At 47.8% G+C, this 12,534-nt stretch overlaps 4 protein-coding genes across 5 annotated transcripts in view; 2 read left to right on the top strand and 2 right to left on the bottom strand.

Moving 5' to 3' along the window:
- LOC131889383 (protein FAM133-like) overlaps positions 1-119 on the bottom strand; it is a 4,181-nt gene extending 4,062 nt beyond the window's left edge. Inside the window, 1 exon segment of the mRNA XM_059238471.1 lies at positions 86-119. Coding sequence (XP_059094454.1) covers positions 86-119 — 34 coding nt within the window.
- Positions 120-2,343: 2,224 nt separating this feature from the next.
- Positions 2,344-5,134, top strand: LOC131889078 (mitochondrial potassium channel ATP-binding subunit-like). Its single transcript, XM_059238078.1, has 4 exons — positions 2,344-3,250; positions 3,310-3,643; positions 4,121-4,761; positions 4,838-5,134. Exons 1-4 carry the CDS (start codon positions 2,393-2,395, stop codon positions 5,051-5,053), a joined length of 2,049 nt encoding a protein of 682 aa, XP_059094061.1. The 5' UTR covers positions 2,344-2,392; the 3' UTR covers positions 5,054-5,134.
- On the bottom strand, positions 5,094-10,926 carry LOC131889077 (GTPase-activating protein and VPS9 domain-containing protein 1-like). 2 transcript variants are annotated; one of them, XM_059238076.1, is made up of 4 exons: positions 7,862-10,926; positions 7,625-7,793; positions 7,306-7,538; positions 5,094-7,221 (listed from the first exon to the last, which is right to left on the bottom strand). In XM_059238076.1, exons 1-4 carry the CDS (start codon positions 10,608-10,610, stop codon positions 5,258-5,260), a joined length of 5,115 nt encoding a protein of 1,704 aa, XP_059094059.1. In that variant the 5' UTR covers positions 10,611-10,926; the 3' UTR covers positions 5,094-5,257. The 2 variants fall into 2 exon arrangements, with proteins under 2 accessions (XP_059094059.1, XP_059094060.1); XM_059238077.1 differs by having other exon boundaries at positions 5,094-7,218.
- Positions 10,927-11,411: 485 nt separating this feature from the next.
- Positions 11,412-12,531, top strand: LOC131889081 (uncharacterized). The gene is made up of 3 exons (XM_059238081.1): positions 11,412-11,441; positions 11,682-11,963; positions 12,241-12,531. Exons 1-3 carry the CDS (start codon positions 11,412-11,414, stop codon positions 12,265-12,267), a joined length of 339 nt encoding a protein of 112 aa, XP_059094064.1. The 3' UTR covers positions 12,268-12,531.
- The last annotated feature ends 3 nt before the right edge of the window (positions 12,532-12,534 follow it).

Raw genomic sequence — 12,534 nt, 5'->3', positions numbered from 1 at the left:
TTTGTCCATGTTATAACGCCCGTTTAGCCAAACGAAACTTGTTCCTCACCACAATTTTGATTTTCTATGGCATAGACGTAAATACGTATCGACTTTCGAAATGCATCCGAGGTCGCCATCTCGCAAGAAAAATGTTCAAAAGAGCAGATGATGCTGTGAAGCAAGAGGCCAAATATAGGACTGTATTCGAATGGCTACCATGCTTTACTAGAGCTTCAAAATGGTTTGGAAATAAATAGAAAGTGCAGATGGTTATCCATACATCAAATCTTAACTTCTGCCAATATCACAAAGAGCTCTCGTAACAAAGTTTTGTTGAAAGTAAAATGCAGACTTTATGATTTAGAAACAGACATCCTGTGAATGAGAAGAGCTAGAGAGAAAAGGAAAGGAGAGGGAGAAGCCCATGTATTCTCGGGTCACCTTGCCCTGCACAGTGGAATTCTCGGCATAAAAAGGTATGTATGATGCTTACAACGAAATTCATTTGACCTTAGAAGTTTGTCTATGTATCATCTTTATGCTGAAAAAATGTCGTTTTCCCCACAAACTTGAACTGTGGCAAAAAGCTGTTAATCATGCAAATCCTGATGGATCCCTATGGATGCCCAACAATAGAAGTAGAATTTGCTCTGTTCCTCTCATTGAGGGGCAGCACAATCCCACAAGATATCACCCAGACTACCTTCCCTAAATCTTTCCACACGTGGTGATTTCACCTGAACAAAAAGCCAGAAATTTTCGAATTTTCGAAATTTAATCAATTACAAACTTGTAGCTCATTTTCCACCAAAACCAGTCCTGCTTCAGCATCATTGCAAGAATTTTGCTATTTTATGCCCATGGCGTTAGATGTAAGGATTTTATTCTCCTGTAAATGTTAGTTTGTCCAGATACTGGTTTCTTTGGTGCAACATCTTTTGACATCGGATGTCAAACCAATCTGGATCTTCTAGGGCCATCATCACCTTCCCCAGTTTTGCCATAATATGGTGCAAAAGTTACAGTTCTAACAACAACAAAGATTCTCCGGTATTCCAGAGGAATACTGATTCTCCTTTAGTTGGTGTTCAAGCAACGCTACCAATCATCCAAAGTACTTCAGTGGCAACTGAAACAGAGGTAAGAGAGTAAGTTATAGCCTCAATGTGTCAAAGATAATTGTTTTAAGAGTTGTATTATTGTTTGTAGATACCCTTTTCATTGGTTGAAGTCAAAGTTAGTAAGTGAATTCAATTGAACTAGCGCCAAAACAGGGAATTTTACACCTAAATTGCTAGGTTCTTGATTTTGTAATGAGGAAAAACTTCAACCAATGAAAACATTAATTCACAAACATATGGCAAGGTTAAGCTTTCAATTTGAGTGTAAAGAAAATGGGGTATGCTTTAGGATATTTTTCCCAAGCCAGGATGGCATTCAATAAATAAAAATAGTTAATGAATTGCTTGAAAGGGCGTAAAAGAAATGCTCTGATAGTACAGAATACTAATAACTATTCACAGGCATACCCCGAGGCAAAATTTATGAACTTGGGACAAGCAAGTAATTGAGTGGATCACGCGTTTGAAATACAATCCTTTACCAACAGACAATTCAAAGCATTCACGGGGACATCAAAGGATTTGTTTAAGTTCCTTTTAGATGTTATTGCCAACAAAATCAATCCATAAGCCAGATTTTGTACATCTGAGAATGTTTTTACCTGTCCCACGATGTTTGTTTTAGGTCTTTGAAATTACAGAAGTCAGACAAACTTGCTCTGTTTCAAATGAAGCTGAAGCTCATCTTTTTGATGTTGTTTCAAGTTGAAATTTAATATATGGATAAACATCTGCAATGTGTAATTATTTCCAAACCATTTTGAAGCTCTAGAAAAGTATGGTAGCTAGTCAAATACAATACTAGAGCTGGTCTTTTACTACAGAGCATAATCTGCTATTTTGAACATATTTCCCGCGAGGTGTTAACCTCGTTTATAATTGGAAGCTCAATGACAATACACAGAGATTCTGCGTCAGCAGACACCTAGAAATGACGTTAGTGCTGCCATTTTGGCTATTTATTTACGCATTGCCGTAGCTTGCCGTAGACCTAGACACCGGATTGTGGACAGCACCTAACATTAATATTATAAGAAAAAATACATCATGTTTTTGACCTTTCCTTTCCTGACCTAACCTTACCTTTCTGTTGCATGGACCTGGGGTCGCCAAGGCAGCGGCGCAAGCCTGCGGTAGCTCGGTTGCAAGGGCTGATTGCGGTGAGGCAGCGATCACAGAGCAACAAGTTATTGCCAAGATGGCAACACTGACGTCATTTCTTGATGTCAACTGACGCAGAATCTCTGTGTATTGTCATTCGGTCACCACTTAGGACTAGACTCATTGCCATGTCCCTCATACTCCGCCTAACCTGTCCCATCCGGGTAAGTGGTCTACGGAACTGGTTTCCTCGAAGCTTCCCCCAGCTTCGACCGTCCGTGCCCACCAGCCCAGCCGCTCGATGGGGCACCACCTTCGGTCTCTTAGGGCTCATGCCCGTGTCGCGTGCAATCTCTCCGTCCCCTGCTCCAGGGTCTCCCGAGAAGAATCGATTAATCGGGTCCAACCCCGAGCTTCGGATGGGCCCTAATGACACGCGATTCCCGTGGCGACAATTCCTCCGGATGCTATGGCCGCATCTCAAGTATCTGTTAGCCGCCATTGGTAGTGCGCTCGCCGTGGCTTACCTCAATATTCAGATACCGCAACAATTGGGTCAAGTGGTGAATGTGGTCTCGTCGTTGTTCAATCCAGTCAACGGCGAGGCTGGCAGTCAAGTTCGACGCTTCATGGATCAAATTCGGGAGCCGTGCGGCCGCATCATTCAGTTGTACGTAGGTCAAGCCCTCATGACCTGGGGGTATATCTATAGTTTGTCATGTTTAGGCGAACGAGTTGCGGCGGATCTGCGGCAGCGGCTCTTTGCCTCGATTATCGCCCAGGACATTGCCTTCTTTGACGAGAACAAAAGTGGCGAGATTGTTTCACGGCTGACCACGGATGTACAAGACTTCAAATCCGCATTTAAGCTGTGCATCTCTCAAGGTTTAAGAAGTACGGCTCAAACTGTGGGTTGTGTAGTGGCATTATACTCCATATCCCCACCTATGACGGGCTTGATGCTGGCCGTGGTGCCCGTGGTCATTGGGATTGGCACGGCACTAGGATCGGTTCTGCGAAGGATGTCCAAGGCCGCACAAGCTCAGGCAGGTGCGAGAACTTCATATCCAGCTGATCATTTGGGCCTCAATTGTTGTCATTGTAGGTGGCTAAGGCCACGGCCGTGGGTGAGGAGTGTATCTCGAATATGCGCACGGTTCGAGCCTTTGCCATGGAAGATCAAGAACGGGTCATGTTCAATGAAGAAGTGGCGCAGGCCCGACGACTCAATGAGCGATTGGGCCTGGGAATCGGGATTTTCCAAGGAGGAGCCAACCTTTTTCTTAACGGTATCGTACTCACCACGTTGTACTATGGTGGGTACCTCTTGTCAACGCAACAATTGACGGCGGGTGATTTGATGAGCTTCCTGGTCGCTACTCAGACCATCCAACGGTCCTTGGGTCAAATGTCTTTGCTCTTTGGGCAAATGGTCAAAGGTAAGAAATTGGCCTAAGCTGCCACGGTGGATGGTCAGATAATTCTACTTTCTTTACTGCGTATAAGAAAAAGGTCTTTTCTCTTCTCCTTCGTCTAAGTAGTAATGGTAATTGTCTTACCTTAGAATGAGCCGCGATTAGTAAAGTGCTGTGGAAGGAAGAGACTGGTACGAATAGGCGAGCCGTGGTTGGTCGAGAAAGTAACGTTTAAAGGGGAACGAGCTACTGCCTGTTGAAGTAATGTATGATTATATAACATGTATGTTAGATAAACGGACGGGTAGGAGCAATTGACCCCCTTAGCGAAAGAAGGGCTGTTATACTAGGGCGGGTGGGTGGGACTATGGTATGACCTACACGGAAGACAAGAAGAGATTAGCTAGCTAGCAGCTATGGGAATATTAGGTTTCGTAGGCACGAAACCTGTCTCTCCCATATCCTCCGGAGAATGTAAAAAAGATTTTTTTTGTTTCTTAGGACTCTCTGCGGGTACGCGAGTATTTGAATACGTCAATTTAGAGCCCACCATTCGGCTCACAGGTGGACAAGAGATCCCCTATTTTAGTCTCATCGGGGATATCGAGTTCCGGGATGTGGGCTTTCAATATCCCACCCGGCCTACCCAACGAGTCTTAGATCAATTCTCGTTGCGGATTCCCGGTGGGAAAATGGTGGCCTTGGTGGGCTCGAGTGGGGGCGGAAAGTCGACTGTAGCCGCTCTTTTGGAACGGTTCTATGATTGTAACGAGGGTGTCATAACGGTCGATGGAGTCGATATTCGGAAGCTTAATCCCAAGTGGCTTCGTGGGCGTGCCATTGGTTATATCAACCAAGAACCCGTTCTCTTCGCCACATCAGTCTTGGAAAATATCCGATATGGGCGGCCTTCGGCTACCGATTTTGAGGTGATGGAAGCTGCGAGAGCGGCCAATGCCCACAACTTTATTCAAGGCTTTCCAGACCAATACGACACTGTCCTTGGTGAACGAGGTGTGACCGTGAGTGGCGGTCAAAAGCAAAGGATCGCCATCGCACGAGCCTTACTCAAAAACCCAACCATTCTCGTGTTGGACGAGGCCACGAGTGCTTTGGATGCTGAATCCGAAAAGGTCGTTCAGGTATGTATGTACATGGAAAGAACGAAATTTGGCATGACGGGATTAATGAGGAATACCATTTGACTCGCTGTTGCAGGAGGCCATTGACCAAGTGGCTCAAGGTCGAACTGTTCTAGTGATTGCTCATCGATTGAGCACAATTCAAAAGGCTGACGCTATTGCTGTGGTTGATCAAGGTCGGATCGTGGAACTCGGCACCCACGACTCGCTCAAAAAAGCTGGAGGTATCTACGCCAAGTTAATTCGGCAGCAAGAGCAGAGTCCTACGCCAAGCCCGAGAAACATGGCATAGTATGGCATGAGAGAATAATAAGAGACCAAACCGATAGAGATTAAGTTTGATTTTGGTTAAAATAAATATATTCAAATTGAAGTGTGGTAGTAGTTTTTTGTCTTTTTTTTTCAGTGTGTCACTTTGTTCACACGGGTGTACATGGGGATAAACATATTTGAAGGGACTAATTTGGTCAAGGAGAGTCTCATGGAGACATGATGATTAATTTCCATAGTCCATGGTCTTGATGAACTCGATGGCGGCCACGAATTGCATCCACCAATATTGGTCTTCGCCCTTCATGCGCTCTCCGAAATAGCTGTCCACATATTGAACCGTTGATAAAAGACTAGCCGGATTGGCCTTGATTAGAACAAACACCATCACCGGCACGAAATCGTCGGCAGCCGGCACGGATTTGTTCGAGGACAAGGCTAACAGATTCATGATCGTTTGTGAGCAACGTGTCACACAAGCGACCTTGTCACTCGGTGTCTTGTATGCGGCCAATCGGCGAATCTCGGCTTGGGCAGACGGCCAAGGTTGCTCGTATTGGTAATGACGCGGGATTTTAAGGTCGCGGTGGTTGGGCGTGATCACGTCTGACAACCGGTGAATGTGGGCGTTCAAGACCTCGTCCCGAGAGATATCGGCCTCCCCATTTGGATACATAGCATGCACATAAATCTGACTGACCACGGCTCGTTCAATGGTGAGTCGAGCCAAAATGTTTTGCTCCTCACTCGCCACCAAAGCCCACGCAGGGTCTTCGTCCATTTGAGAGGCTAAACTGGCGAGGAACCGCTCCATGAGAGCGATTCGCTCATCCGACACAATGATCTCCCGGAATTGGAACATGAATTGTTGCATGAGCTTTTCGCGACGTTCAAGGAATAGTCTCACGCACACGGAGACAAGATATTGAGAGCAAACACGTTCTTCGCCCTCCATGCGACCCAAAAGGGTCTTTTGATGAGCCAACGTGGACAGGAGTCCCTGGCGACTTCTTAAAAGGTAGTTCAAGTAGGGAGCACGACGCTTGTAATCGTCTCGAAGGGATCGGACCAATTTCCGGCAACCCTCCGAGTCAAAGAGTTCGACACAACGTAAGGTCTCGTGCAATTGCGCGATTCGGCTTCGATCTTGCAAGTTGTGTGATTCCGCCAATTGAACCCGGAGGAACCAGACAATCTCGTTATCTTGGTGGGGCTGTTGAGGATGATTGTTACTATTCTTATTTTGCACTGCCGCACCATTGCTCCCGCGTCCATCCATCTTTTTCATGGAACTGATGGGCAAATTGGACAAAGTGGTAATATCCGCATCTGACAACATGAGCCTCAATTTCCTCTTGGCATCTTGGAAGGCGTAGGAGCCTTCTATGTTCGAAGGGTCAATCACGAGTCGCTCGTCTTGCTCTTCATTCATGCTCAAATCTCCGCCTCCATCCACGGCATCGTTGGAGGTCGTTGAATCAGGGGCAGAATCCACTTGGGCGGCGGCTTTCTTCCGATACTTGGCCAATATGTCATCAGAAGTTTCATCAGATGCCACCCGGCGTAACATGGGCCCTTCTTCGTGTTCGGGAATGTTGAATGAATCATCACTCGTGAGTCTCTCGGAAGAGCGTAAGTACTCGTCCGATTTGATCGAGCCACTTCGGCTAACCAATGGGCCGCCCATGGTGCCCAAGCTGGCATTGCCCCCACCTCGATTTCGACCAATCTTGGGTAATTTGAAACTCTTGAAGAAACTCCGATCTCCGCCACGCTTATGCTGCCCTCCTTTTGCGTGATCGCTATCAAATGCCGCATCATACACGGCCTTGTCGAAGCTTATACTTTTTGGAATTGCACCAGTCGACGACGAAGGTGCACTTCGGCCTCCCTGTTGCGGGATCAATGGAGGGTTGTCCGAGTCTAAAAGACTAGGCTGAGAATTGATTACCGCACCTCCTGTCGGTAGGGAGGCCACAGTCGAATTGGATCTTGACTTCCCCTCTCCAGAGTCGCCGGAGCTCTCACAACTAGAAGCGATACTTGCCACACTCAGATGGGAAGTCAAGTTGGCAATGGCCTCGCTAGATTCCTCTGATGTAGATGGGCCACCAATGGGAACAACTCCCCTGGACGTGGACTTTTTAAGAATACTGCCTTCGGATACTGCTTGATTTCCTCTTTTAGCTGCTGCAAAAATAATATGTTTGAGTTCATTGATACCCTGGACCCGCATAAGAAATCCAATCAACTGTGACTAAATGGCAAGCTCACCTCGAGCTGCTTCAAAGGAGATTCCGGAGGAGTCACTACCACGGCGTGGAAGTGAGCCACTACCCACGAGGTTATGGGGCGGGGTTCCTCGTCCAGCACTGGATTGCCGAGCCCATTGTTCAATGGCTGCTTCCCGGGATGGTCTCAACAGATTGCCTTTGAGAGACGCGGGATCATCTTTGACACGGAATTTGCTGGAAGATCCTCCAATATCAAGGAGCGTCTCAGGATCGCTACAAAAGCACAAATAAAGAAAAAATAAGGGAGTTCAATGGTGTATACGTGCCATACATGCACGATTGACAAGATCGAAGAATACCTTCTCGTTGTATCGTCAGTGAATCGAGTGTCATCGGACCGAGCAACGCTTCCCGCATCGTCGTTATCCAGGTCCCCGAGACGCAAACTCTCGCTATCCGAAGCCAAAACATCCATGGACCATGCCTCGGAAGCAGTCTCAACAATATCAAGCAGATTGCTCGACGCATCTAAGGCAAAAAAAGAAAGCATGATCATAAGCATTAGTCCCAGATAAAATCCCGTAATAGTAACTTACTGCTCAAGGATCCAGCGGATGCCGGGGGAACTACAAGTTCGTCCAGTAGCCGATTCCTTGCTAACTCTTCCAAATCCCCGGGAATTCCAGATCGATCCCCATCACCGGTAGTGGTTTCCGTATCACTTGACAAAACATCAGTGGACCAAGTGTCGGAGACCATGGAACGAGTTTCGTCGCCTTGCTCACTTGAGGGTCCTCCACCCACAGTGGCATTCGAAGGCCGAGGCGGTGGCTTGATCTCGAATCTACCGAATTTTTCTTCAAGATCAGGTTCTCCACTCTTTCGACCGCCTCCCCCCATCATCGGTCGGGGTCGTACAATATTTTGATTGCCACCTTGTGCGCCTCGACCCGCGCCATGAGGTCCCATAGGTTGATGACGTTCATTGATGGGTTCGGGTGCGGGATTTCCATTCTCAGGACCAACCTCTTGATTGGCATTATCCACCTCATCTTCGCGTGCCGGGTTGATTTCGTCTTCATTGGTCACTTGGCTCGAGGGCGTGTCTCGACCGCTCACGTTGGGTGTCCCACGGCCACTTACATTGGCTGACACCATATCTGAGAGGTTATCCACAATCGGATCCTCTGCTTGTTCCACTTCGTCTTCTAAGCTCGAGTCTACCGAGTGATTCGAGGCCGCCTCCGATATGGCTTCCAAGTTATCCGATGTGTTGCCAATGCTTCCATCATCATGGGACAGTGAGAATCGCGTTCGCTTTTCTCCAGCCACCCCTGACATGAAATTGGCACCTTCCTCGGCGGGATCCGAACCACTACCTCCCGGCAAGTTGGCCAAGTTCATCCTCACCACACGACTGGCTTGACGACTTCGGGTGAGGACGTGTTCTTCGGTTAAAAAACCTGGCGGCTCGGCCTCCGAGCTATCTAGCAAGGGAATCACCAGAACAGTCTCGGGATCCCGCTTCAAGCGGCTGAGGTCTTCACCTCCATTTTCGTTATTCATGTTATTATTACTCAAGCTGGCGGATGAGTTGGGCGAGACTTGATTGGAATCATCGTTGTGGGTGCTCGGAAAGCTTTCGCTTCGTCGGGGCGCTCCAATGACGGCTTGACGGCTCACATTCGACACTGTGTTGACAGCGGTGGAAAATCGGGCCGACAGAGCCTGCTTCTTCGCGCGCAGGGAATCCGAGTTCATGAAAGACTCGTCGGGCTTGCCAAGCTTCGATGTACTGGCTTCGTTGTTGTTATTGATGGTGGCTGGATTGGAACCAGGTAAGGCATCGGGGAGCGAGGATAGGAGCCCATTCAACTCGTTCAGGTCGAGCTCTTGCCCATGATCGTTGGTGTGTTGAAGACTCTTTAAGAAGGCGATGAGCCCTTCCAATTGCGATCGGGTCATCAGGAGGGCCAATCGAGCCAATCGACTGCCTTCAGAGGTCAGATCCATACGAGAGGTTCCAGCCATCTCATTAATTTCCTGCGCTTCTTCCGACATCTCGCCCGCTTCCAACATTGCCTCGAGAACGGAGGACATGCTCTCCTTATCGAATCGTGAGTAAAGATCCATCAGTCGGGGATCGATCTCCTCCCACTTCCAAAGACACAACACTTGCAGGATCTGCGCCACTTGCATCAAGTTCGATCGGGCTATGTACGATATGGGCGTGTCAATGATTCCCACCGGATTCGGGTCTACCATGGCCGGACAAATGAAGAGATCAAAAATGAGATCCACACACACGGCGTTAACTTCACGGGGTTCGGCTCGCCCTGAAGCCATGAGTAACGAAAAAACCGTGCGCAAGAGGCGAGCCAAACTGGGCGGGAAACAATGAAGATTGCTCCGAATGCCACTTATGAAAGCGTTGGTGAGCGTTTCCAGTTTGCCCACGATAAATCGCCGATGTTCCTGGAGTTTGACCTGAAATTCCGGCGAGTCTTCGGGCCCAAACTTTTTGATTCGCTCACTGGGTGGGAACCGAATAATGGCCTTGGCCGGATCAATATCCAAAAAGATCTCGTCCTCGGTCAGCAAACGTAAGATCGGATCATACAAAGCTGAGGTGAGAAAGATCTTGGCCGAGAAGAGCTCCTCGGTGAACGACTTGTACAGCCGGCTGAAAGCGCAATGACCTTGTCGCAACATCTTCCGCGGATTGGGCGCCGACGTGAGTTGAAGTTTGAGCAAGTGATGCAACAACTTCAACACCAACTGCTCATCCTCCTCCATGAGACAGCTGCCATACAGTCCGGAAAACACGGTCGAGATGATTTCACTCATAAGGGCCGAGCCCACCTTGTCGCCCACCGTCATGCACACGGCCAAAAATTTGGGCTTCTCCCGTAAGTTGTGCAAGAACTCCGAGTAATGGATCTCGCGGTAATTGAGCTGCTTGTATGCATCCTGGAACACGGTCCGTTCCAGCAAATTGGCCCGTTGACAACAGACCGCGGGCGAGTAGCTCTCAAAAGTCTGACCATTTCGCGGGGGCAAAATCAGCGTGTCCAGATTCTCGCGTTGCTGATGGGCCACCCAGGCCTTGTGGGCCAGTTTCTCACCGGCCAATTTGACCTTTTGGTTCAATTCCTGAAGCTGCTCCTTCTCGTGCTGAACGTAGAGCCGTTCTTGCCGCAAATGCCGCGATAGCTCGAGCAAATCCGACTTGACCGACGAGGAACTCCGGTGATGATGATGATGATGGTGGTGGTGGTGATGGTGACCTCGAAAGGCGGAAGACATGACGTGATCCTGGGCACTGGCCCCACGGGTGGACGACATGATCACAGGGTTACGATGGACAGGGGCACGGTGAGCTGGTCATGCCGAGTGGGCGTTCCCCGTGGAGGTGAGCAGGCAAAGGGGGGCGGATGTACGAGTCGAAGTAATGCACTGACCTGCATGGATGATGTGCACGGATTGTGTTGTTCTTTCAGGAGAAAATGTCCAGCGTTGCCAGGAAAAGGCGGAGTTTGGACGAGTCAAATTGTGGAAGAGAGCATAGATTGGGTTAGTGAACAGATCACACGACATGAATTTAGTTCATAGCATTTTTCCATGGGTCAGGATCAAGAAATGAATGCTAATTAGAGCTATGGGTTCGACACATTTTTTTAGACTTTGGTGAGACAGGTGAAATTTCGAGCAGCCCTATTAGCCTTTAGTAGTGAGTGGAGTGGGCTGTTGATCGATTAGTTACTACGTAATTTCGATCAGGCTGTGAGGGCTGACAATGGGATGGCCTAAATCAGGATGACTGGCCTACATGACTATGAATCACTTGAATTGAAGGCAAATCAAATTTCAAGCGATAAATGCGAAGACATCTCCATACCAATAGGGCATGCGAATTCTATTTCCTTTTCTGTTCCTGTCCGATCCAAAAAAAATATCCTCTAGTTCAGGATGTAGAACTTTAGAAATATGTAGGATTTTTCTTACCGATAAATGTGCGCCATAAATATAGATATAGATATATGTGTCATAAATGTACCATTATTTGGCTTAAGAATGAAGAGTATCAAGACCATCAATTTTGCCATGGCCTTGCTAACAGCCTCATGATACCTGGCCAGAAGTTCCATGACTTTCCGCATGATGAACATAATCGAGGTAAACGTTATTCTCCACCGATTAGTTGGCGGTGCTACTTTTGTAAACATTAACCTGACCTAATCAAACCTAATCTAACCTTACCTAACCTAACCCAACCTAACCTAACATGATACTGATAACCCTTAAAGTCTCTATGTAAACCTTTTAACATTTTGTCACAAATTTAAAAATAAGCACCGCCAACTAATCGGTGGAGAATAACGTTTATCGTAAATCGATCGGGCATGACGATTCCAGAAAACCCGCGAAATTGGATGTCGACAGCTGATTCATCTCATTCCAGATTTAAGCCAAACGCAAGACATGCCGCGCGCTACCCGATCGGCCACGGCCACGGCCAAGGCCAATCAGGCCAATGGCGTTGTCCCCCAGGTTTCCCCGCCGGCCAAGACCAAACCCCAAGCGATCAAGACCCAAGGAAAAGCGCTCAAAGCGGCTCCAGCCTCCAAATTCTTGGATTTGAAAGAGACGGCCCAGGACCATTTGAAACCTTTGGACACCAAACACAAATTGGCCAAGGTTCTGAATGAATTTGAAATAATCTAAAGTTCTAAACCTAGATATTTAAGGACTTCCAAGGCTCTAACACTTAACTTTGGTCTGGAATGACCAGGATTGAAACTAGATTAATATGTCTTAGATTTGATGTTAACCGCTAGTGTTATTAAGGAAGACGTACTTTAAAAAAAACTTAAGGAACATTGTTTTTCTCAATGAACTAAACTGTCATTGACCCAAAAGGCATGCGTAAGATCTCGGATAACGAACCCCAATTCCTCCCTTCACGTCTCTGTAGGTGGCAATCACCCATTGCACCTCCTGACGCGTGTTCAAGACGAAGGCCAGCGAGCAGATCGCTGCGCTTTCGTCCGTCCAGACTTGGCTGCCTGAAGGCCAGGATTTGGCAACCGAACTAAACGCCACTTTGGACGGGAAAAAGCCCCCTCGAGGGGCCTTTGAAATCGAAATCACTCGCGACGACGGACAAAAGATGACTGTCTGGTCGGGTTTGAAGCGAGGTCCGCCCCGTCGCGAGAAATTCCCGGAGCCCTCCGTTCTTCTCGAAGCCGTTCAAAAAGCATTGGACAAA

The sequence above is a fragment of the Tigriopus californicus genome, chromosome 10 (assembly GCF_007210705.1).
Source record: "Tigriopus californicus strain San Diego chromosome 10, Tcal_SD_v2.1, whole genome shotgun sequence".
Taxonomy (NCBI): Eukaryota; Metazoa; Arthropoda; class Copepoda; order Harpacticoida; family Harpacticidae; genus Tigriopus; species Tigriopus californicus.
Note: the sequence above shows the minus strand (reverse complement) of the source record. Positions and strands in the feature narration are given on the sequence as shown.